This window comes from Drosophila kikkawai, chromosome 3R, assembly GCF_030179895.1.
Source record: "Drosophila kikkawai strain 14028-0561.14 chromosome 3R, DkikHiC1v2, whole genome shotgun sequence".
NCBI classification, from domain to species: domain Eukaryota; kingdom Metazoa; phylum Arthropoda; class Insecta; order Diptera; family Drosophilidae; genus Drosophila; species Drosophila kikkawai.
This window is the reverse complement of record NC_091731.1, coordinates 32,343,096-32,367,605: the sequence shown is the minus strand read 5'-3', so window position 1 is coordinate 32,367,605 and position 24,510 is coordinate 32,343,096. Positions and strand designations below refer to the sequence as shown.

Here is a 24,510-nt window from a genome sequence, read left to right as displayed (position 1 = left end):
TTTATAAATTGCTTTTCTGAAATTAAACAAACACTTTACACTTTTTCGAACTCTCAAAACCACTAATGATCATTTCAATAAATTCTTCACTTTTATTATAACGGTAATAACAATAACAATGGCCGAATGCAATCCGTTTTCGAAAGTCGCGCTCGAATTGGGAAAAGTCTTCGAATCGGAATGTAAACAGCGAATGAATGAGCGAAGAAGTAACGGTAAATTTCACATGTGCGAAATGACAATAGAAGTCGCTGCCTCTGCTCAAGCCACTCTGCCGCCGTCGCTGTCGCTGCCTCTGCTGGCGTTGCAGTCGCAGTTTCCGCGGCGCATTAACAGTGTTTTTTCGCACCAACAGTTGCGGATGCTGGCTGTTAAAGCGCTGTCCAGGCACTTAACAGAGCATGTTGCGCAGCGTCGACGCTGGCGATATCGCTCATAAACGTCATTCAATGGCCATATCTTTATGAGAGTATGCGTGTGTGTGTGTGTGTGCTAGTGCTTTGGGGTGTGTGAGCCCAGCGAAGCGATGCTAAATATGAAAACATAAAAATTAATGTTATATTTATAGTGTGGCAGCAAAAGTTGCGGCAGGAGGCGTTGCGGTAGCTGCAGGGCAGTAGAATCAGCAGTAGTTACAACATCATCTGGAAGAAGTACACTGAAAAATAAGTCAAGAGAGTTATAGGAACTAAAGGGGATTATAATAAAATTTTAAAGAAAAAAAGTTGTGTTTCTGAACGATAATTTTGCATTTAAAAGATTCTATTATGTATCAAAGATACTTTTGCATCTGAACAATCTGAGGGATATACTTTTAAGCTACATGAGCATCTGAAGGATACTATTCAATCTAAAAAGTACTTTTGAATCTATAAGATACATTTTCATTTTAGAAATACTTTTGTAATTACAAGATATGTTCCATATGCATTTAATATTAAAAAAAAACATTATCAGTTTACATCAGCAAAACAACTTTTACTTCTTGATTTACACGACAAATGTTTTAAGAATAATAAATAGTATTTATTACAAAACTTTTCTCCAAGTGGCAAGACTCCGAGGCTCCTGGCCAAGTGTCGGCTGTTAGCTCTTGCTGGCTGGCATTTGTTGGTACTATATTTGCTTTGGCCAGCGGCAACTCGGTCGCTTCTGCTACTTTCCACTCTCTCCAACTATTTGTAGTTGCGCCCCAAGGGAATAAATGGAGGCTGTGGACTACAAAGGGCAGCCTCTGTTTATCCCGTTTGAATTTCAATAAGCACAGCAAAATATTTTCTACGATAAATCGCTAAAATAAATATATAAGAGGTTACTGGTTACTCTATAATGGAAAAGGGAAGAAGTCATTATAAAATATATCAATAAACTAGGAGTACAGTACAGAGAATGCTCTTCAGAAAAATAATATCTTTAGAAATGTAAGATATGTTCACCATTTAATTATTAAATAAAAGACGTAAAAATCCGTAATAAAAAATACAAAAGCATTGAAGTTTAATTGTTCCAAGATATTAACATACTTTCAAAGCTTTTATAAATTTTGTTTTTGTTCTCATTGACTTCATTATTATTAGAATTTACTGTACCCCTTCAGGCAGTCAGCTGGTATTTGCAGCATGCATTGTGTTGTGTTGTGTTTTGTGCCCCACATTCGTGGCATGCCACACCACCAGCCGTGCGAAAGGGTTGCGGCCAACGTGGCGTATGATGAATGCCATTGTCTAACAGAGCTTTTGCGGTTCGGCAGAGCGTTTTGAAAAAATCAAGTTGATTATAGGCGATAGTTGAGTGGGTTGCAAAATCAGTTGAAATTTGGGGAATGTACTGCTCAAACTTTCTATTCAAAATCTAAGATAATGTCAATTGAGGATATCAAAGCTATGCATCGCCCCTATTCTGTTTACTACGATTTCTCTGTACCTTGGAAAAGGGCAAGTCCCGATTTCTGATTGCTGAGCACTCAATTGGTCAACTTCCAGCGACTAGACTGGTTGTTGTTGTAGCAGCCGCTACGTGTGCCTGGCCAGCATTTTTTACTTTAAACCCAGCAGGCAGCAGAGCTGCGGCTGCCCCTCACAGAGAACACAAAGAACTAACCGAGACCACAAACCAGCCGAAAAGCGACGACTTCCCTCACATTAGCACTCGAATAATCATACGCCGCATTGTCCCACGACCAAAGGAAGGTGGGTTGAAGGGGGCCCAGGACCTGTCATCGCATCTGTTGTGGATATTTGAATGTGCCGTCAACAAGGCCCAGTGAAAACGTCGGCATATCAGGCACTCGGATTGGGAAAGGGATCGGGCACAGGAATGGAACTTTAAACTGCGGGCCTTTCTCTGATGAAGGAGGGGATTGAGGAGCCCTGTGCGTCCTCAGACACAGATAGCAACCACTGCCAGGAGCCGGTCTGCTAACTGGTTGGTTGAGTATCCCCTTGTCTCCTACCTCTCGCCAGGTTCTGGCCCAATCTCAAACTCATACTCGCTCCTCTGAGCAGGACAAAATTTACCGCTAAGCATTTGCCAACAACGTGCCACTGTTCAAAGGACAAGGGGGAAAAATAGGACATGTGAACGGGGCTGAGACTGGGACTGAGACTGGAATGACACGCGGATGCTGGTCGGGATCATGGGGGTCATTGTAATCATAACGGTGGCTCTTTCCCCGACAGAATATTCCTAAACAGGACAAAAAGTGCGCAGAAAAGGCGCCAAATTAGTCAAAGCGCTGAATGGTCGTACAGGGTGCCCACAGGATAATGAAGTTTAAATAATTCCAAGTCATTTCATATGGATAATTTTACATTTCCCATTCCTGTACTAATATTAATTCCAATTTCAATTCTGTATACCCTGCTCTTTTGGCAATCTAACAAAAGCCATCGTGTGGACCGGCTTTTCCTTGCTGATTTTTCTACAAGAAGTCCTTCTGCCCGCTGCTGAGACGCTAGCTGCGCTGCTGCTGCGCTGCTGGTGTGCTGCTTTTCCTGATTTTCCCCAGCTTTCCCTCTGCTCTTGGATGATGTACAAATGGCATCGCAAAGTGAGCAACTAAGCAGCGACAGTTTTTTGATTTTTCGGTTTGGGCGCGTTTTCCTTTTGTTTGTTTTGCAATTATTTCCCCTCACAGTAACAGCTTGGTGTACTGCTGCCTTTGCTGCTGGTCCTGTTATCCTTTTCTGGTGGTGGCTGGACACTTTTCCCGGCATTGTGGAACAGAGTGTGCGCACCATCAGCCCCAAAAGGTCTAAGTCTTCGGGTCTCATTCCAAGGAGCAGTCAAAAGTTAGCCAAATAGACAAACAAGCAGCCAAAGAACTTATCACTCTCAGCCTAATTGATATCAGTTTCTGATTCCGGAGTGGCAAAAAAGTTTGTGATCCCCCGAGGGAGCCCAACCAAGTGTTGGCCAATGTAAATCCGCTTATAGGGAAGTGGACTCATAAATTATTGATTTGATTATGTCACCCGCTGGCACGCTGGCTCGCTGACACCCGAACCCACTCCGCGTCACTCCACTTGAGTCGCCTCAGATGTTGCGGCAGCTGCTGCTGTCCCTGCCTGGTATTTATAAAGGATCAACAAGCGATTATGTCCTGGCGGCACTCAGCGGAAAGCGAGAGCTGGAGGAAGAGGGTCGACCTGAGGTCGCAATCGAAAGTGCCAGCAGATTAGTTGACGTATCCATTTCAGCTTTCGTTGCTCCCTCGCCACTTCCAATCGCCATCTCTCCTGGTCCTGGTCCTGCTCCTGCTGCTACTGCTGCTGATTCGTAGCTCAATCGGCGATTGTATCTGTTCCAATGAGGAATGCATTATTGATGAGTGGAATCCGTTTTTAGCGCTCGTCTTTTTTTCCTTGGCCATTTGCATGCATGCCCGATGCTCGGCTATTTATAGTCGCCGGTTAACTCGATTGCGGAGTCCTTGGCCGAAACGCCACATGTTTGCCATTTTCCTGCTGATTTCCATTTCTTGGCTTTTTCGGAATATTTTCAAGAGGCAAAAACAGGAGGGGTATTTCCATAAAGTGCATAAATATTCTTTAATTAATTTTTGGTTTATCTTAAATGTATAATAAAAACTCTATAGCTTACTTTGTTTTTACTGTGCTAAAAAAATATATTATTTTTTCTTTTTTTTTCAGCACAATATATATAACACATTTTGAATACTTACAATTTATAATTAATCTCAAAATTGCAATGCCTTTAAGGTTTGTTTTGGTTCTCTATAGTCTGGTATAGCCTGCTCCCTGAAGAGTACTTTACAGACTATTCCAATGCATATATTCAGCATATCCTTCCTCCATCTTGAGCTACCTTTGCTTCGTCTTGTTTGCGTGTCCTGCGCGTGTTTTCCATTCTCCACTGCCTCAACCTACACCACGCCGTTTGCTACTTTGTGTCTCCCCTGCTTGTATGCCATTTGTGTGCCTGCCACGTTTGCCGGACTGAAAGGAGGACAGGAGCAGCTATGTGGACTTGTGGAGCAGTGGAGCTAAGCGCATTCAGTACCTTCCGATTGATGCCACTCACAGATTTCCCATTGACCTTGAGCGGGCAGGGGTGGTGGGGTTTTACCACTGACAAGCTCATAATTAAAGCCTGTCGCTATCTGCGGTTGCCTGCAAACTTGCGTGTTATCTTAACCAGCTCAGCCACGCCCAAAGAAAATACCAGCCTACAAATATTTAACACTTAGAAAAAAAATAAATATTTTATAAAAATATTTTAATTTAAGGGGAAAGAACACATTGAATTTCTATTTTTAATAATTTATAAGTACCTAATTTCGATTCTAATTAGCTCTTAAGAATAGTTTTCTTTATTCGAATTTATCTCTGGACGTTTTAAATTTATTTTATTAATTTTCATACCCTTGCAGGGTATTATAATTTCAGTCAGAAGTTTGCAACGCAGTGAAGGAGACTTTTCCGACCCTATAAAGTATATATATTCTTGATCAGCATCAACAGAGGAATCTTTCTAGATATGCCAGGAAGAAATCGATTTTTTGGCCATTTTTGCAAAATTTTATAAGGGGTTACATCATTAAAATTTTTGATTTTGATAAAAAATTGAATTTTTAAAATTTAAATGGAGTATGCAGATTTATTAACTGTAGAAAATCTTGCACAGAACAGTTTTCCGATTTAAAATTAATGCTCTTTTGGCCGAGTTATGATATTTTTAATTTAAAAAAAACAAGAAGATTTTTAATACAAAAAATCCGATTTTATAATACAAAATAATATTTTTCTAAGTCAAGGAATCATTTCCAACCCCATTAACCACATATATTCTTGATCAGCATTAGCATGCGAATCTTTCTAGACATGTCCGGACGAAATCGATTTTTTGGCCATTTTTGCGAAATTTGATAAGGGGTTACATCATTAAAATTAGCAAAAATGACCAAAAATTTTGATTTCTTAAAATTTTAAATTTGGTATGCAGTTTTTTTAAATTAATAAAAACTAACACAAAACTGCTTTCCGAATCGAAATTAATGCATTTTTGGCTTAGTTATGATATATTTTAATTGTTACCTGCAAGGGTATACAAACTTTGGCTGGCCAAAGTTAGCTTTCTTGTTAGTATTAAAAGGTTTACGAAATAATATTTAAAATAATTTCTTACCACTTTACCCCTTCTTATTTATGTAATTTTTTATGACAGTGCACTCTTCGCTCGTTTCACAATGTGTTAATCATTCCAATTGGCGCACGTTTCGTCTTGGCTGCTCTGGGTCATTTGGTGGGTCTTCCTTTTGGCGGCTCCCCTATCCTTTAATTTTCCCCCGGATCTCCTTGAATGTAGCCGCTCCATTATCCCTTACCCCCTGGATGTATCCCCACTACTCTGCCTCTGCCGTTGTCGTCCATTTGTCGACATATTTGTTGTGCGGCCCGCCCACTTTGTCACTTCACCGTCCACCCACGCCCTTGGATGTTGGCTTTTATTTATTTGTTTGCCTTTTGTTGACAGCAATTTAAACGCTTCAATGGACTGCCACCCCAAACGTCCACCCTCCCCATAGCCGTTAGAGCGCAAAAAGGGTTTCGCAAATAAGTTTCACCTCGTAAATTAATTTCTCTTGCTCTTGGTAAGCAGATACAATTTGTTTGAGTGTGTGTGTGTTTTCGAGAGGAGTAAAGGAAGGAAAACCTGAAGGAGGGAGGTGACTCTCTGCTCAAGACACGACCTCCGCCAAAGGTCAAAGGAATTTCGGACCAGCGCTCCCGGGCCAACTCATTAATTACCTCAAACAACGAAGGGCTTAACGAAACCAAAAAAAAAATATAAATAAATAAAGTGGCAACATAAAATTCACATAAAATTAAAAGGCACAAACACAACCAAAACATTACACCAAAATTTACCTTGTTGTTTGCATTTCGATTATTTCATTTGATAATTTTATTTGCTTAATATGTAAATGGTTTTATTGTCGGTTGGGGCTAATTTCACTTTGCGGATTACCAGACTGGGGGGAAAATAATTTAAATCGTTTTTCGCATTTATTGCAAGGGATTATCCCCTTCATTGATTGGACATGGTTAAGGTCCTTTGATTTATAATTGTAATGCAATTGCATGGATACTTATTTAATTATTTACATTTAATTGTGTGTATTTCGAAAAATTTAGCTTAAAATTGTGAAACGGTCGAGAGCTCTTTGCTGAGGATTAATAACTGTGAGTTTTAATGACAAATTCTATTTCATTTACCTTTTGGGAATGGTTAAACATTTTATAATAATTTATTTAAATTGTTTAAAAATATTTTCAGGAATTTCAAACATTCGACGATCCTTTATGTGGAAAAATTACGTATAATTATATTTTTTTTTTGTATTAAAACATTACACAATAAGTACAAAAATGTACAAATAACTTGAAATTAAAGTGTTCTTGATATTATAGTTTCTTTTATTATCTTATTATGTCTTAATTTTAAACAAATTAAAAGTTTAAGTTTTCCCCATTTCCCTCACAGCCTTTCACTCGACCTGAGAGCCAATTTATGCCCCACTTAGAGCGATATCCCACATTCATTCCACTTTCACATTCCCATACGCACAAGCACTTTGATAAGGTCGCTGCTCCTGTCATTGTTCTGGGGGGATCCTTTGGAGGCGCTGTCGCGTTTATGTGATTCAATTTGGTTCGATTAGGAATGCCAATTGGCGGGGGAGGAGGGGGAGAAGGACGAAGAGTGGCAGGAAGTGACGTGGGGCGGGACAAATGTGCCTTGTCATTGCTGACAGATTTATAGAAAGTCAAGGAGGCGGCGGCAGTGTCTGAAATTAAAATGGCTTTTGCTCATCAAGTTCCGTTACGGCGTGATAAGCAAAGGCCAAGAGCTATTGGATGAACCTCCCGATGTGACAGCTGTTCGGGGCGTATGTCCTCCTCATGAGTGTGTGTGTGTGTGTTTGGGATACTCGCATTTGGATATGTTTTGTATTAGGATAAGGAATTCCAGCTAACAGGCAACAGCCAAACTGTTTGATATCCGGTGGCGACGCCGGTTCCAACTTCGTCGTCGTCCAGACGACAACATGTGCCTGCCGGGACTGACTCCTTTATCCTTCCTCCGTTCTTGGTTCTCCCATCCTTTCAACCCCATACGCCACCTCCAAGCTGTCACGTCCCCGTCTGATGTGAAACTGTCAACTTTATTGCTCATACACAGCTCGAAATACTAGAATTATGAAGGATTACCAGTAACAAAGCTAAAAAATTTATATTTAAAGCTATTCAAAATTTAAATTAGATACTTAAAAACACCTAAAAATCTAATAACTATATTTTCGGTATTCTTATTATTATTTTAATTATTTTAAATATTTCTTGCAGTGTTCTTAACCGTCTAGTCTGTCAATCTTCGTCACCACGTAGCCCAAAACTTCCGGCCAGCACATATTTTGACTCCGGCATATGGTTATTTCGGATTCGCCCGCTGGCATCCTTCCCCCGGTCCGGGAAACCTCCTCCATTATGTGCATTGCATTGCACGTGCCTCGGAAAATGGAAAATTGGCGGGTTGAAGGAGGGCTTGGGACGGGCAACAGGCAGGCCGTTAAGCGTTCCAGCGAACAATTGAAAAATTAACAGTATTTATTTATGATGAACAACAAAAAAGAAAAGAAAAGACGGCACTGGTATGGGGGAGTGGAAAAAAAGAGAGTTGAAGCTCTCGCTTGAAATTCACCCTTGGCACCTCTGCTTTTGCATTTTCCACCCACTCACCGCCCCACTTCGAGTGCGTGCTCGGCATGGAAAACTGGTGAATGCCAAGGGCCAGAAAACGAAAACGGTCAGTTGCAACAATTTTTTAATTGGCGCGGAAATTGCTGATGGAATTGACGCTATGAAAGGCAATTTCGGGCAACGAGCTGCAAGGCCGTTGGCCAATTTGTTGCCAAATGCAAACGAGGAGGAGTTGGGAAAGAGACAGGCAGCAAAAGAGGAAGAGAGAATGGAAGAATGAAAAAGGTAGAGCAAAAAAGATATACCATAAGTTTTAGTAAAGGTAATGTAACCGAAGTTAAGATACCTCGTCATAAGAAGTTGTTTTTAGAAACAAAAAAGAAAATAAGGAATTCAAATTTTACAAATATTTGCTAGTAAAAACATATAACTTTAAATTTTTAGCACCAAGAAATAAATCGAAATGAAAAATTGAATGAAACGTTGAGAAGCTGCATGTATCTTTATTAAATGCAAAAGTATTTATGAATTTAAATTGCGAAAATACCTTTCAACATTCACTGGCTCTTGGGGAAACCAGCAAAAAATCCCAAATTAAACGTGGTTAACTTTGTCTGAAATAAAATAGGAAATTGATACGTTAACAAAAAATCAAATATACAAGAAGCTAACTCCGCCCGAGTCATAAATTTAAAAGGTAAATGGAAATCAATGCAAAATTATAGCACATTTGAGCCATAAATAAGGTGGAAATAAGGGCGAACCCGATCGAATTGGGAATGGGAAAATCGGGCTGGTCATTTATTTAATTTTTCGCACGATTTCAGCATTTGCCGTTTGCTGGCAGGAAAAGGCCGAGGAAAGGATAGGGAGAAAGGGAGGCCAACAAAGAAAGTCAGGAAGAGATAGAAACATCAGTTAAATGACCACAAAAGGGGGTGGGTTAAAGGGAGGGGGTGGAATGTATGTGTGTGTGTCCAAGTGTGAGAGGTAGGAGGGGTGGAAAATGGAAAAGTGGTAGCCTGTGAAGTGCCGGGCAAATAAAATAGGGTGCGGGGAATAATAACAAGAAAAGGGCCTCACAGGGGACGACAGGCGAATGCAAATACGAGAAAAACCAAGTGAGCGTCGAGGAATTTCCCGGCCAGAGGTGAAAGCACTTCGTGCAAATGAAATTACCCACAAACCCAGAGACAGTCACACATGTACCTGAGTGCAGGCCACGTGAAATATATGCAAATTCCTTAAATTCAAACTGAAACGAGCAAAGTCTCGAATTTCAAAGAAAATATGGAAAAACAAGAACTTATTCCCTTACCCCGCAGAAACAACAAAGTGCAAGTACTGAGGGGAATAAGAGGCCGAAATTTGGGGTGAGTTAACAGCGAAAGAGATGGCAACAGTAACATTACAGTCCACAGTCCTGCGACAGGGGAAATAATTGCAAAACAAACAAAGAGGAAAGCGCGCTCAAACCGAAAAATCATAAAAACTGTCGCTGCTTAGTGGCTCACTCTGCACTGCCATTTGTCCATCATCTAAGGGCAGCAGCAAAGCAGAGAAAAGCAGCGGAAAAGCAGAGAAAATCCGGAAAAGCAGCACATCAGCAGAGCAGCAGCAGCGCAGCTGGCGTCTCAGCAGCAAACAGAAGAACTTCTTGTAGAAAAATCAGCAAGGAAAAGCCGGTCCACACGATGGCTTTTGTTAGATTACCAAAAGAGCAGGGAATATAGAATTGAAAATGGAATTAATATTAGTACAGGAATGGGAAATGTAAAATTATCCATATGAAATGACTTGGAATCACTTAGACTTCATTATCCTGTGGGCACCCTGTACGACCATTCAGCGCTTTGACTAATTTGGCGCCTTCTCTGCGCACTTTTTGTCCTGTTTAGGAATATTCTGTCGGGTAAAGAGCCACCGTTATGATTACAATGACCCCCATGATCCCGACCAGCATCCGCGTGTCATTCCAGTCTCAGTCCCAGTCCCAGCCCCGTTCACATGTCCTATTTGTCCCCCTTGTCCTTTGAACAGTGGCACGTTGTTGGCAAATGCTTAGCGGTAAATTTAGTCCTGCACAGAGGAGCGAGTATGAGTTTGAGATTGGGCCAGAACCTGGCAAGAGGTAGAAGAGAAGGGGATACTCAACCAACCAGTTAGCAGACCGGCTCCTGGCAGTGGTTGCTATCTGTGTCTGAGGACGCACAGGGCTCCTCTATCCCCTTCTCCATCAGAGAAAGGCCCGCAGTTTAAAGTTCCATTCCTGTGCCCGATCCCTTGCCCAATCCGAGTGCCTGATATGCCGACGTTTTCACTGGGCCTTGTTGACGGCACATTCAAATATCCACAACAGATGCGATGACAGGTCCTGGGCCCCCTTCGACCCACCTTCCTTTGGTCGTGGGACAATGCGGCGTATGATTATTCGAGTGCTAATGTGAGGGAGGTTGTCGCTTTTCGGCTGGTCTGTGGTCTCGGTTAGTTCCATGTGAACTCTATTCTTTAAAGTACCTTTTACCGGACAGATGTCTTTTTCGTCGTCCGATGCTGGTCAACGGAAGTCGCCCAATTGAGTGAGCTGCAATCAGGAATCGGAACCCGCTTCGTATTGGAGGTCATCAGCTGTCGGGGGAGGCGGCATCAAAACAGGAATGGGGATAGAAATTGAGGGCGGATTTGGAAGCTTCGATATTGCCGTCGCAATAAGCGATGGCCGGAACAAATGTCGCTGACTGACTCCAACCGGGGAATGGGAATCCCCGCCTTCCGATTGGCCTAAAAGTGTTGACAATGCCATTTCTCAATGGACCCGCCGCCGGAGGCAGCTGTTCCGAGCTGTTCCGAGTGTGCTCCTCTCGAATGGCTCTGCTCATTTTTCAGAGGGCCAAAGGACCAGTTTTGATTAATGGTCAGCCGGTTTGAGCCGGCGGCGACTTTTTTATTTGGCAATTATGTTGTTTAGACCCCGCAACAGATTTCGCACCTCGAACATTTTTCATGCACCGAACACGGGATACGCCCAGTGCTGGACTTTGATTCCGTGTTCCGGGGCTTGTCACTGGCATGCGCCGTCATTAATTCTCTTATCCCCCCCAGCCTCTCAGCCCCTGGATACTCACCATTGTCTGTTCGGAACCCCTGTTTCAGCCGCTTTCATTTTTCAAACGGTTTTTGGCTTTTCCGACACTTGACAAGTGTTTTCGACTTGCGGCAGAAGGTGTCACAAGCGATGGACAGATTTGAGGTTAGCTGGGACGAACGGGAGATCTGCTGGAGGTAACTGGAATCTGGGGGAATTAGGGGGAATCTGGGGGTATCTTCCGTTGGGCGGAACTTTATGGAAATGAGCGCTTAAAGGTTAAGCGAAATTCAAGAGCGACTGTGATGGTGACTTGGTTATATGCTTACTTTGCTAGATTTGGCAATACAAACTTCATTTATGCAGGCCATATAACAAATTCTTTGCCTTCTAGTAATCTTATATCCAAAATAATAACAGATAACCATATGTATTTCCTTTTAGTCACCCCTAAACTGTGTTTTATCTGAAATACTCTTATCTGGTTTATCCATAAAACCTTTAAAAAGACATTAACAAAAACCATTGACCCTTCAATAAAAGAGCAAGCCACAGGACACGAATTTCCACTCCCAACTGACAATCGGATAAAACCTTGACACGTGGCACAGTCCCCGATTTCCAACCCCCCCGAATGCCATGGTAATTAGCACATCGAATGTCGAATTAAATGAAGCGAAAAACTCGATTGTCTATGGCTGGCATGGGCAACGAATATATAATTTGGAAAGCACGTGAATAGGGGTATCAAATCGGATCATTTAGACGGTATGCTTGGACTGCCACTGGATGCCCTCGTGGGGCAGCGGACTCTCCATTGTCGGCGAGAGCATGGTCCAGAATCCTCGGTTACCCAAGACCTGGGCAAAGTTGCGTCCTATTCCGAGATCGTACTTGCGATCCGATGAGTCTGCGGAGACGGCATTGCTTCGAACCAATAGAATTTGGTAGATAAAAATTAACATCGGAAGGATAAGGCAAACTAAGTTAACGTAAAAGATGGTTCTCACTAGGTAGGAATACAAAAGGTCCGATCTAGACGGACGGAGAGCATCCTCGACAAGAAGAATCGGCAACCAAAAGTCATTTCTGAAGCCATGCCTTAAGGCCATAGTGAAATTGTAGAACTGCAGCAGACCGGCTCCAAAGGTCAGGTGAAAGTTCAACCAAATGTAGTAACGCTGATTATTGTGCCCAATACAGTTGGCCGTGAAGCTGCAGTGGTGATCCCGTTTCAAAATGCAGCAATTGCAGATTTTACAGTGCCAGACTCTGGGCGGCATTAGCCTGTCGCATTCATTGCAATAACGCCACAGGTGCTCCTCACCCCTTACAGGCTGCATTTGATCATAACGCAAAGTGTTCACCGAGCTGGTAGTCCTGTAGCAGGCCCAAAGATTTCCAAAAATATTATAAAGAATCCAAGTGCAGATCAGAAAGTTGAGTGTCTGTCCTAGGAAACCAAATAGCTGCGGCACCACATAGAAAACATCATAAACGTAGTAGAAACATGTCAGGGCGATGAGCATGAATATGCAGAGGGGTTCCAGCCAACAGTAGGGATTCTTGAGATGGCGTTTAGGCAAGCTGACAGTCTGGGTCCCCTTGGAGGTCATGGTCCGAAGTCTTATAGATGAATACATAAGAGGGAGATTATTGACTCAGAGTTGGGTGTATCTGTTAGGGTTGTGAGAAAAATTGATTAAAATTTCAAAGGAAATAAGTTACATTTGCCACTAACCTTTTGTTGAATTGAGGAAAATATCAAAGCAAAATTAAATAGCAACCAGAATTTGTTATATTAAAAATGAAGCCCTCATTCTTTGTCCTTTGTTTTCCACTGGGCGCCATCGTGGGGTAAAGGACTCTTAATGGCAGGCGAGAGACAAGTCCAGAACTGGAGTTTTCCCAGCACCTGACTAAAGTTCCTCCACCATCCCATATCATATTCCCGATTTGATGTATCGAACATCACAGTATTACGTCGGACCATCGAAACTGCGCTAAAGAACATGACAAATGGAAAAATGACGCACACTATGTTCCCGTAGACGACCATAGATATGGCCCCTCTAAATGCAAGGTCCGGTTCAGGGCCATTTTGCAAGGCAGCCATCGAAAACAGCTCGTTGACTAAAACAAAGCCATGTCGCCAGACAAATATAAAATTATAAACCAAGGCCAGGCTGCTGCCGAGGCCCATGTAAAAGGTCAACCAGATGAAGTATCGTTGATTATTGTGTCCAATACAATTGCCCGTGAAGTTGCAGTGGTGATCTCGCTTCAAAATGCAGCAATTGCAGATTTTGCAGTGCCACGACCTTGGCGGCATTAGTCTCTGGCATTCCTTGCAATAGCGCCACAGGTGTTCTTCACCCTCGGCAGGTTTGAGAAGCTCCAGGGGCAAAGAGTCCACTGAACTGGTTTTACGGTAACAGGCCCACATGTTACCTAGGATGTTGTAGGAAATCCATGTGCATACAATAGCGTTAAGCGTGAATCCTATGGGACCCAGTAGCTGTGGTGTTACGTAGAACACGACGTCAACGTAAAAGAATGGGGTGAGTACGATAATTATCATTATGTAGAGGATCTGCGAGCAGGCCATTGTAGGTTTGGAAGCCTTGATCGGGGGTTTGTTGATAGGTTCCTGTGGGTTTAAATAATCCAAGACAGGCTCTTGAGACTTCTGGTTATCCACGTCTTTTACTGGCTTTTGAGGCTTTGAGTTATCCTTGTCTTGTAAAGGTGGTTCCGGTGGCATCGTGTTATGCCTTAAAAATAAACTACACACACACAATTAGTCTTAAACGAATGAAAATATAATTTTATGTAATATTCCTGACAAGAATTTTCTATATTAGAAATGGCCGTACGTTCTGACAATAATTTCAAACCGATTGCAGTAAAAAATACCATATATAATTGATACAAATTATATTATATTAATCGAAACATTTTTATGCATTTTTATTAAGTCTTCTCCAAGGACAACAAAACCGTTCATAATTTTATTAACCAAAGTCTAAACGTGCTGCTTGACAAACCACTTGGTGCCGTCGTTGGTCAAAGGACTTATGATCGTGGGCGACAAGAGCGTCCAGAAAAGTTGCTTTCCCAGGACACCTTCAAAGTTCCGCCGCCAGCCAAGATCATAGCTGCGATCAAGAATCTTATAGCACGTACTGTTCCGATGCACCATTAATATTTGCACGCAAAACATAAAGAGAGCGATTACAAACAGGAACATGTTCAACTTGAAAATTATAGAGATCGTGTACTTCCAGTCCAGATCCACATCCTTACTATAATCTGACATTTTGAAAAACAGCATTATGGGATCGGCTGTCATTATGGACCCTGTTTTCCAAGCGTAAATTCCATTGAAGACCAGAGCCGAACCGCATCCTAAGGTCAAATGGAAGAGAAAGCAGATGAAGTAGCGCTGGTTCTTGTGCCCGATGCAGCTACCCGAGATGGTGCAGTGATGATCCCGCTTCAGCATACATCCCTGACAGAGTCGGCAGTGCCAGGACCTGGGCGGCACCAACCTATCGCAGGCGATGCAGTAGTGCCACAGGTGAGCCTCACCTTCGGCAGGTGTCTGTTGCTCCGCGGGCAAGCTATTCACGGTGGTGTCAGTTTTAAAGCTTAGCCACCAATTCCCAAGGATATTGAAGATGACGAAGCCGGCAAACAGGCATCCAAGCCAGTACAAGCACCCGCTAGAACCGAGTATCTCCGGCCCCACATACATTACTTCGTAGACCAACGTGAACCCAATGACTCCAAGAAGGACGATGGCCGATATCGGATGAATTACGTTTACGATTTTCAAGCGATGTCGTCGCGTGCAGCGAAGGAACGAGTCCTCGCTCTGGACACACATCCTGCGAGTCCAGCAGAGCACAATTATGAATAGTCTTCGAAGTCCAATCATTTACATATGTGTTTTTGCTAAAACTCAATATAGAAAACATGTAATTTTTGTCAAACTGAATTCGAGATACGACTTTGAATGCTCGAACTGCGCCGATTTGGAAATATATATATCTAACTGGCATAATCGCATCAGTCAGTGAGTTGGAAAATCTGGCATTCGGTCCTCTGCTCGGAGTTCCAAATTGAATTTCTTTTCGCTTTTAAGCGGATTAACGTAAAATTACTTTTATAATTGGCGAGGGTGGAGCCTGTTGAAGCTTAAGAGACGAATTACAAAAGACATATGGGTAGGGGAAATGGGGCAACAAATGTTTTATTTTATATTTTTAAAACTTTGCAGGGTATTCCCAAAAATATATATTATATAATAATATAGATTTAATTCTCCCTATTAATATATTTCAACAAAAAATAATACTTTCTTGTTCCGACTCATGTTACATGGCCTTAAAAACCCCACTTGGCTCGACCCTGTTTAAAAATGTAAGCATACACATGTAGAAAATAAATTCTCTACTGAAAACAATGAAGTGAACGAGCAGCATCAACATAGTCATATTTCCCTGGCTTTTGCAGCAGCTGTATATTATGTAAACAAAGAGCGGAATAAAAACAACGGCGAATGCATATCAAATACACAAAACAGCTGGCGGAGTCGACTTCATTTACCCCAACGACCGACCACAAAATGGCAGCTGTCAGCCAGGTTTTTAGACCGCAAGACCGACGACCGACCGACCGACTAACAGAAGCGCGGCAAATGTTGTCTATTTCACATAAATTTTTATGAATTATTAATATGAACTAGAGCATTTTGGATGTGGCCAGGCGGCTGATGGCGATGGCAGTGGAAAGGTGGAAAGGTTTTTGTAGAACTCGCGGTTTTCCATTTTAAGTTTGCGGTGAGCATCAGCTATAGAGAGTGGGTTTCCTTTTCGGGGAAAACGAGAGTAGTCGAGTGCTGGGTGCCCCTTCGTTTGCATAAAATATGTACGAGGGCGGGGCGGGACTTTCCTCACTTCGTGGCTAAATGTGTTTGCCGTCTTTGGACCCCCAGACCGGATGCAAACAAACAGCCATTTTGTGCTGTTCGGCGCTGCCGTTTCCGGCGCCTTGCTGTCAATGTGTTTGTCAGTAGTCAACCTGTGGCTTGACTTTCTCTCTCGCCCAACTCTCGTTTCGCTTTCTCTTTGACTTTGTGCGGGCACTTCAAGTCATTAGCATTTGCTCAAAAAAGAAGACACACAAAGGGATCTAAAAAAAAAAAAAAACCAAACTCACACAGAAAAATTAAAAGGAGAGAATGGAATGCGAAGTTGGCAACTGCTTTTTGGCCAACTTCTCGCATAATTGCCGAGTTTTGCTGCTAATTTAAGATGATTTTCCCTCGCCCAGCTCTCCGTCGCCGGTGTCTCTGTTTGAATTCATTACGAAAGGAGACTCACTCTCTCAACTTTGGGCAGATGTGCTGAAAAGTTTTCCCAGCCGGCAGTTTTTGTCTCCGTTTCTTATGGCGAGAACTTCCCAGGGTTAGGCCCTGTGCGTTACTGTGTAATTTGCAAGCAATTACCTGGCAGGAGCACACCACATATAGTACATTCCCCCAGCCCTTCATATCTCCGATCTCCCTCTGTGAGCGACTTCTTGGAATGTAATTGAGTTTGAAAAATGTTTAAAATTAGATGTGTGTGAGTGTGTGTGTGGCTCAGGCCAAGGAAAAGCTGCTGCTGCGTGAGTGGCATGTAAACGCATGAGAGGCCTGGCGAAAATTTATTTAGCCTTAGATACTCTTCAAGGGAATGCTCCATTATATAAGGGCATGGCAGTCACCCGCAATTACGATAATCGTAATCTACAATGGAGACATGAAAGGTTTTAAGAAATTTTAAAGGTATTTTAAATAATATTTTCTTATGGTTTTACAGAGACATTTAGTATACAATTAGTTAGTTTTTTAGATACATTTATTTAAAAATTTATTTCATTATAAACTCCAAGCAATTTTAACAAGCAATAAACTCTCTGTAATCACGTAATTTTTCATTGTCCTTTAATGTCCTTTTGTTATAAAGAATTAAACTGGCTTGGGGAGTTTTAAGTGTTACAACCGTATGGGATTTCATTCAGAGAACTCCATTTTATGTCTCGCCATTTCGGGATAAGTAATGATTATAAATACTGGCGCACGTGTGTGCCTGGTGTACCATTAATATTATTCTACATTATGGCCACACATACATATGTTGCTGTGTTTTTTTTTAGGTTAAGGCCCTCTCAAGACCCGGACTCGGCAATTAAGGTGCAGAGGCAGTTCTCAAGACTTGCACTTTAATTTATTTTGCTATTTATCTAGGCTTGCGGAGAGGCATTAATTTAACACAGCTTCCACCTGGAGTCCTGCTGCATCCATCGTTCATTTAAATGCTCTCTTGGTCGCCACCTGGTCCCGATTTATTGTGCCCGATTGCTCCTGGAAGCAATGCAGCGAGCGAGATTTTAATGAACCATCAAACGGCAATTGAAGCTGTTCAATGCTTGCAGGGCCAACGTTGCGTATGAGTGATTTTGCCAAGGCGAGCCAGCTGCTCGATGCCGATGCTCCGGTGCTCCTCTACGAATGGATTCGCTGTTTTGTGCCAAAAAATATGTTTTGGCTGGCTGGCATGCAAAATATTTGGCACTTGGCACACAAAATGGCTTGTCATTTGGGCGAAATGAGTTGGAAGTTTCACGTGAAGGAAACGAAAATTTCATTTGTTGTTTTTCCCTGCAGCAGGCACCGCCTCTTATGCTCCTTCTTTGCAAAATATGTTTTTATGCTCTCTGGGTTGGTGTGTGTGTGTGTTTTTTTTTTTCTGGTTACTGGGCGCGACATATTTTGTTGTTGTTTCATTTTCGTTTCCATAAATTTTTCATTTTGTTTGACAATGTTTTGCGCCTTCGACATGTGTTTGCAATTTGCATGAGGTGAGTGTGAATGTGCGAGTGTGTGTGCAAAAATTGGAACGAACAAGGACAATGTCTGTGTGTTGGGTAAAAGAGGACCTTTTGGGATACAATGTGTGCTGATTGATACTCTGTGGCAGGGTAAAGTATTTGCCTTGTATGATTAAAGCTAACTGATTTTAGAAGTTGGCAAAGCATAATTCGGTTATAGGAAGTTTCGAATTAATCAAAAATTTATATCAATTTTAATTTTGAGGGTAGAATTAATGTGCATGAACTTTAATATGCATATTTAATAGTATTTATTGCTCAGTGAAGTAGAAAGCAATATTATTATAATATTATATTTGCAATATTATTAATAAGCCTTCAAAGGATGGTGAAGGATTGATAAATATTTACAGCTTCTTTCAAAGCAGTTTGTTGCCTGAATAATTGTCATATAATCCATTTTCCTTCATTTAAAGTTTAAATTAAAATCTTTTAGAGCGCATAAATATATATATTCTCATTTCTTATATCCTTATACATATCCTTAGCCTGTCTGAGGGTATTTTATTGTCGCACTGACCCCTCGTGCAGCCCATCCATTTCCATATTGACATCCCTCCTGTATGTGTGAAATATTGAAAACGTAATAGTGAGCGTGAATGCCGGGTAGCACTTTGGGTTTTTCATTATTTTCATAGATTTATTGCGAAAGTTTTGTGATTACTTTCCTTTTTTTTTCTCCTGCCATCGTCGCCACCGCCACTTTTTGCTGTTTTTCATTTTTTATTTTTTTTTTTTTATGCCGCTGATGGGAAGCAGACCCAATTGCTGATTGACTTGGCCGCAGCTGGGTCGCGTAAATGTAAGGAACGGAAAATGGAAAGTCCTGAGGCTAGGGGAGTGAACTATTTACGCGGCGGTTCACAGGATCGCATAGTTACGTTAGCTGAAAAGCAATTAAAAACTAATTACAGTGGCAAAAATGCGCAAAGGCATTTAATAAAAATTTAAAACTTAATTCAGTAAATGCCAGACAACAAAAGCAACGCGCCCGGTGGGTGACAACGCGGATAATTAGAGCAAAAGGCAAGCAGAGAGAGGAAGGATGGTGGAAACATCCAGGTACATAGTAGGTGACACGGAGGCAGAGAGAGAAAAGAAGGAAAGCTGGAGCCGCCACGCACACCTGACTTTGTTCCATCCGGGCAACGTGGCGTATGAGCAATTAGTAGTTAATTGTAAAGTTACCCCAAGTAAAGGGAGGAACAGAAAAGGGAAGCAACCGGAGCCTGCAGTCGTGACATTGACGTCGCGGATGAGCCAAGGACGGACGGAGGAAGAAAGCGCCGTAAACGAAGGGATAATTAAGTAGCAATTTTTGCCACTGCAGCTGAATTTTTAGCAGCTCGGCAGCGAACGTGTATGCTTGATAAATTATCGCGTGTAATTAGCGTATCAATAGCGATAAAACAAAAGCCCCAGCACGTCGTGCTGCTAAGCTGGGCTGAAAATAATAAAGGAGCATCGAGAATGGAGGGAGCATGGGGAATGTCAATTAAATATTAACCTAATAACTCAAACGCAGCATCAACAAAGGGATTACCTCCGAGGACGACAGACAGGCAGGCACTTTAAGCAATGCTCTCCGACTAATTGAAATTGAAAGCCCGACTAAAGGCGGCTAAAGTCGCTTGGCAGGATAACTAAGCAAGGCGATTAGGAGAGCAACTAACCGAGAAATGAACAATGGCCATTGGGTAAGCCAAATAAAAATCAAACACGCAAGATGCAGAGTCCTCGCAGGACGAGCTAGCACTTATGTAAGGCAGACCGGAGCGGAGCCGGAGCCGGAGCCCGGGAAGCATTGACAAAAATCAAACAATGAAAGCGCCGTTCAATAAAAACAAAAACCAAGGGAAACCCCATGGAAAAAGGGCAGCGATAAGGAGCAGTAAGAAGGAAAACGGGTAACCCAAGGCAGGCCAAACAGCAGGATGAAAAACAAAAGCGAGATGGAAAGTCCCTTTTCCTGCTCCCGGACAAAATGAAGTGGCAACAAAAACTGAATTGCGAGGGAAAACAGCAAAAAAAAAAAGGCAGGAATCTGCTGGCTAATGCTAAGGACATAGGAAAATGAAATTTAAGCCAAGTGGAAATGCCGAGAGTAATGTGAAAGGATATCAAGTGTGAAAGGCGCTTGACTCAATAAGCGCTCAATGTCAGGACTCATTTCTAACCAAGCTTGAGTGATTTTCATGCAGCATCCCTTTGAGATGAGAGAGCAAGCTCAGAGCTTTTTCCTCTGCAATGGAGAGTAGGATACATTAGAGGAGAACCAGAGAGAGAAAGCCTCTCGCTCTCTCTCTGGCTCTCTTTGAAAACCCCTCTTAAAATCCGTTTGTTTACTGGCTAATGCTCTTACGGTTTACGGGGACTTGAATGATTTGGAAGCTTGTTATAAAAATAACAGAGAGAGCTATGCAGTTTAATTATTAATTCTCAAGCCATTCCATATTCCGTATATTCCCCAGCAGACCCCAAAGATATTTGTCTGCAATTTAAATCCATGTAGACCAACTCAATTAGCTTCGGTTGCCATTCATTTGGGCAATTTCATATTTGCATAGTTTCCACTCGATTTACAACAACTTAGTGCAGGAATTTCAGGCCTGCAGTGTAATAAGTCTTCGATAACAGTGTGGAAAATGGATATATCTGGGAACGGACACGGCTAATGCAATTAGGTTCTTCACCCTATCGGGTGCCAGGATGATGGATTGGGGCCAATGGCTGGCTGGCTGAGTAGCTTATATGTCTGTCGTTTCACAACTAAGCCGTTTTAATTTTTGCGCCTCGTCGTCCTTTGAACTTTGACACACACACACACACACACGCACAAGCAGAGGGAAAGGGACACTCACCCACAGAGGGCTATCCATGTCAAACAGCTGCAGCGGCGCCTAAAAGAATGCTTTGTTTGTCTTTCATTATGTGGGCGCTAAGGGGGGCGTGTCCCTGTCTTTGTCTCTGAATAAATTACATTTTTGCTCGGCATGTAATTCGCATTCGCATGTGTCATTGACGCCATCTTCTTCTTACACAAGGTTCATGACATTTGACATTTGTCCAGCTTGGGAAAATCACTCATTCATTCATTCACTCATTTATTCCCTTGTTCAGTTATCAATATTCAATTATAATTAAAACAAAGAAAGAGAATGTAATGCCATAGCTAATTTAAATGCAATATTAGGAAGCTCATTTACCCGCAAACCTAAGACTTGTGAGCTGTTCTTATAATGGATTTATTGACTTTGATTTGAGAAGGACAAGATTAGCTTTTATGTAAGTCATTTTGCATAAATCAAATAGCTTAAAATGAGTTTTTTTTAATAATATTTAATAATTTAAATCCTTACACATAACTCTTCAATGTGTTTAGTTTGCTTTATTCACTAGAGAATTTATAAATATTCTGGTAGCTATCATATTTTCTATAAATATATATATAAAAAAAGTTTTTCAGCATCTATTTGGTATTTCCAAACTTTATTTTATCGATTGGCCACCAACGTGTCTGAGTTCGCACTTAATGAAATCATTTAACGCTGCAAAAACACAAAACACGCAATATCAAGCATACGCCATGTGCCAAAATTCATTGACTTCTGGCCAAAATGAAAATGTTTAGTCAAGTGTTGCCTGACCCCCGCCACACCCGCTCACCCAAGCACACACACAACACATACTCAACGAAGCAGCAGGACATACACACAACAACAGCAACGAGTATCCTGTTCCCAGGAGGCAGCAGCTATGTAGCTATTTTTAAAGCTTGGCCCCCGGCCTCTCATGGAAATTTCATTTGCCTGCTCAGGTTCCTTTCAGACCGGACCGGTCCGGCCTAACTGCGGTAATTACTCACACTTGACCCGAAGGGTTTTCTCTTCTTTTTTTTTTTGGGAAAGTAGAATCAACTCGATGGCTCAGCTGGCTGCAGATAAATTGAGAATTTTCGGTGGGCGCAGTGTACGGAAAAAAGCAAAAAGTTCAGGCTAAAAGAGTAAAGTAAAGGAAATGACAAAAATTTTTATACCCTTGCAGGGTATTATAATTTCAGTCAGAAGTTTGCAACGCAGTGAAGGAGACGTTTCCGACCCTATAAAGTATATATATTCTTGATCAGCATCAACAGGGGAATCTTTCTAGACATGTCCGGAAGAAATCGATTTTTTAGCCATTTTTGCGAAATTTCAAAAGGGGTTACATCATTAAAATTTTTGATTTTGATTAAAAATTGAATTTTCAAAATTTTTAAATGAAGTATGCAGATTTATTAACTGTAGAAAATCTTGCACAGAACAGTTTTCCGATTTAAAATTAATGCTCTTTTGGCCGAGTTATGATATTTTTAATTTAAAAAAAATCAAGAATTTTTTTAATATAAACAAGAAAGGAAGCTAACTTCGGCACGCCGAAGTTTGTATACCCTTGCAGATTGGTTTCGATATTTATATTATAGATTTAAATGCTGAAAACACTCACAAAACAGAGTTTCTTTACATTTTACCTATACTTATTATGTTTACAGTTGACAGTTTCAGTTTTACATTCCCAGCTTTATATATTTAATACCGATCGCTTCTATGGCAGCTATATGATATAGTTGTCCGATTTTTATAAAATTTATACCAAAATTCTAGAATAATAAAAAAAGCTTATATCTGAGAGTAGGTAAATATACGTTGAAAAACAACGAAGCTATAATTTTTATACCCTTGCAGGGTATTATAATTTCAGTCAGAAGTTTGCAACGCAGTGAAGGAGACCTTTCCCACCCTATAAAGTATATATATTCTTGATCAGCATCAACAGCTGAGTCGATCTAGTCATGTCCGTCCGTCCGCCTGTCCGTTTCTACGCAAGCTAGTCCCTCAGTTTTAAAGCTATCTCAATGAAACTTTGCATATAGTCTTCTATATACTCTCACTGCTATATATATCTGGACGGGGCGGATCGGACGACTATATCATGTAACTGCCATACAATTGTTCGATAAATTTTGAGAACAAAAATTATTACTTGGCTGTTTGGTGAAATCAATGTGCAATTTTTTTGTGAAGGCGGCATTTATTTGGGATCGTTTGGGGAAAAATCTAATTATTTTGAAAGCAAAATCTAAATTTTTAAATTTTTTTTCTGAACTTTTAACATTTTTTAGATTTTTTATATTTATTTAAGAATTTTTTTTAGAATTAAACAATTTTTTTTTAAATATTTTAACTGCCAAATTTGAATTTAACTGCCAAATTTGAATTTGAATTTAACGACGATCAGTTTCAGTGTGCCCAGGTGCAGTTTTAAAATAACACCTAAATTTGGATTCAAAAGGTTTGAGTCTCTGCTAACTTGCGCCGGCTCCTAAATGGTTTGGAACTTGGACATTTTATAACAGTTTATACCAGTTTTCAGTCGCTTGCTGCTGGTTTCTGTTCGCCTGTTACCCCAGTTTGGAAAGCGGCCAATTTGAATGAAAAGTTTTGCTCACTGGCATCAGTGATGCTCACTTCCATCAGTGATGCTCACTTCCATCAGTGATGCTCACTTCCATCAGTGATGCTCACTTCCATCAGTGATGCTCACTTCTATCAGTGATGCTCACTTTCATCAGTGATGCTCACTTCCATCAGTGATGCTCACTTCCATCAGTGATGCTCACTTCCATCAGTGATGCTCACTTCCATCAGTGATGCTCACATCCATCAGTGATGCTCACTTCCATCAGTGATGCTCATCATTGGTAGTTAGTGAGATGCCATTTTGTCCCAATAATGCAAAATAGCTATATGAGCATCACTGACAGTTAGTGGGATGCAATTTTCTACCAATAATGCAAAAAAATAGCTAGATGAGCATCACTGATCCACATGCGCACCACTGCCATTAAGCCCAACTTTATTGCCCTCCAATATTGAAACATAGCCAGATGAGCATCACTGATGCAGGTGAGCATCACTGATGCAAGTGAGCAAAACTTTTCATTCAAATTGGCCGCTTTCCAAACTGGGGTAACAGGCGTACAGAAACCAGCAGCAAGCGACTGAAAACTGGTATAAACTGTTATAAAAACATTTGGGCAATAATAATAATTGGTATAAACTGTTATATTTCATTTTATGCATTTATACCTATTTGTTGCCGACAACAACAGCTTATGGCAACAACAACCTTTTTACAACAACATCCCTACAGCAGCCCATCCAAATTTCCGAACATTTCCAAGCAAATTGCCAGTTTTCCAAATTGGGGTAACAGGCGAACAGA

At 41.3% G+C, this 24,510-nt stretch overlaps 3 protein-coding genes across 3 annotated transcripts; all 3 read right to left on the bottom strand.

Annotated features, from left to right (window-relative positions):
• Nucleotides 1-11,978: 11,978 nt before the first annotated feature.
• LOC108077641 (probable palmitoyltransferase ZDHHC24) lies at nt 11,979-12,950 on the bottom strand. Its single transcript, XM_017171055.2, has one exon. The coding sequence runs from the start codon at nt 12,948-12,950 to the stop codon at nt 12,069-12,071; it is 882 nt and encodes a 293-aa protein (XP_017026544.1). The 3' UTR covers nt 11,979-12,068.
• Nucleotides 12,847-14,189, bottom strand: LOC108077640 (probable palmitoyltransferase ZDHHC24). Its single transcript, XM_017171054.3, has 2 exons — nt 13,049-14,189; nt 12,847-12,984 (listed from the first exon to the last, which is right to left on the bottom strand). Exon 1 carries the CDS (start codon nt 14,069-14,071, stop codon nt 13,124-13,126), a length of 948 nt encoding a protein of 315 aa, XP_017026543.1. The 5' UTR covers nt 14,072-14,189; the 3' UTR covers nt 12,847-12,984; nt 13,049-13,123.
• A 38-nt stretch (nt 14,190-14,227) lies between these two features.
• LOC108077667 (probable palmitoyltransferase ZDHHC24) lies at nt 14,228-15,352 on the bottom strand. The gene has a single exon (XM_017171087.3). The coding sequence runs from the start codon at nt 15,245-15,247 to the stop codon at nt 14,333-14,335; it is 915 nt and encodes a 304-aa protein (XP_017026576.1). The 5' UTR covers nt 15,248-15,352; the 3' UTR covers nt 14,228-14,332.
• Nucleotides 15,353-24,510: the final 9,158 nt, after the last annotated feature.

Excerpts from the sequence above, each read along its gene's own strand:
- LOC108077641 (XM_017171055.2), bottom strand. The coding sequence starts at position 12,950 with ATGTATTCATCTATAAGACTTCGGACCATGACCTCCAAGGGGACCCAG.
- LOC108077667 (XM_017171087.3), bottom strand. The coding sequence starts at position 15,247 with ATGATTGGACTTCGAAGACTATTCATAATTGTGCTCTGCTGGACTCGC.
- LOC108077640 (XM_017171054.3), bottom strand. The coding sequence starts at position 14,071 with ATGCCACCGGAACCACCTTTACAAGACAAGGATAACTCAAAGCCTCAA.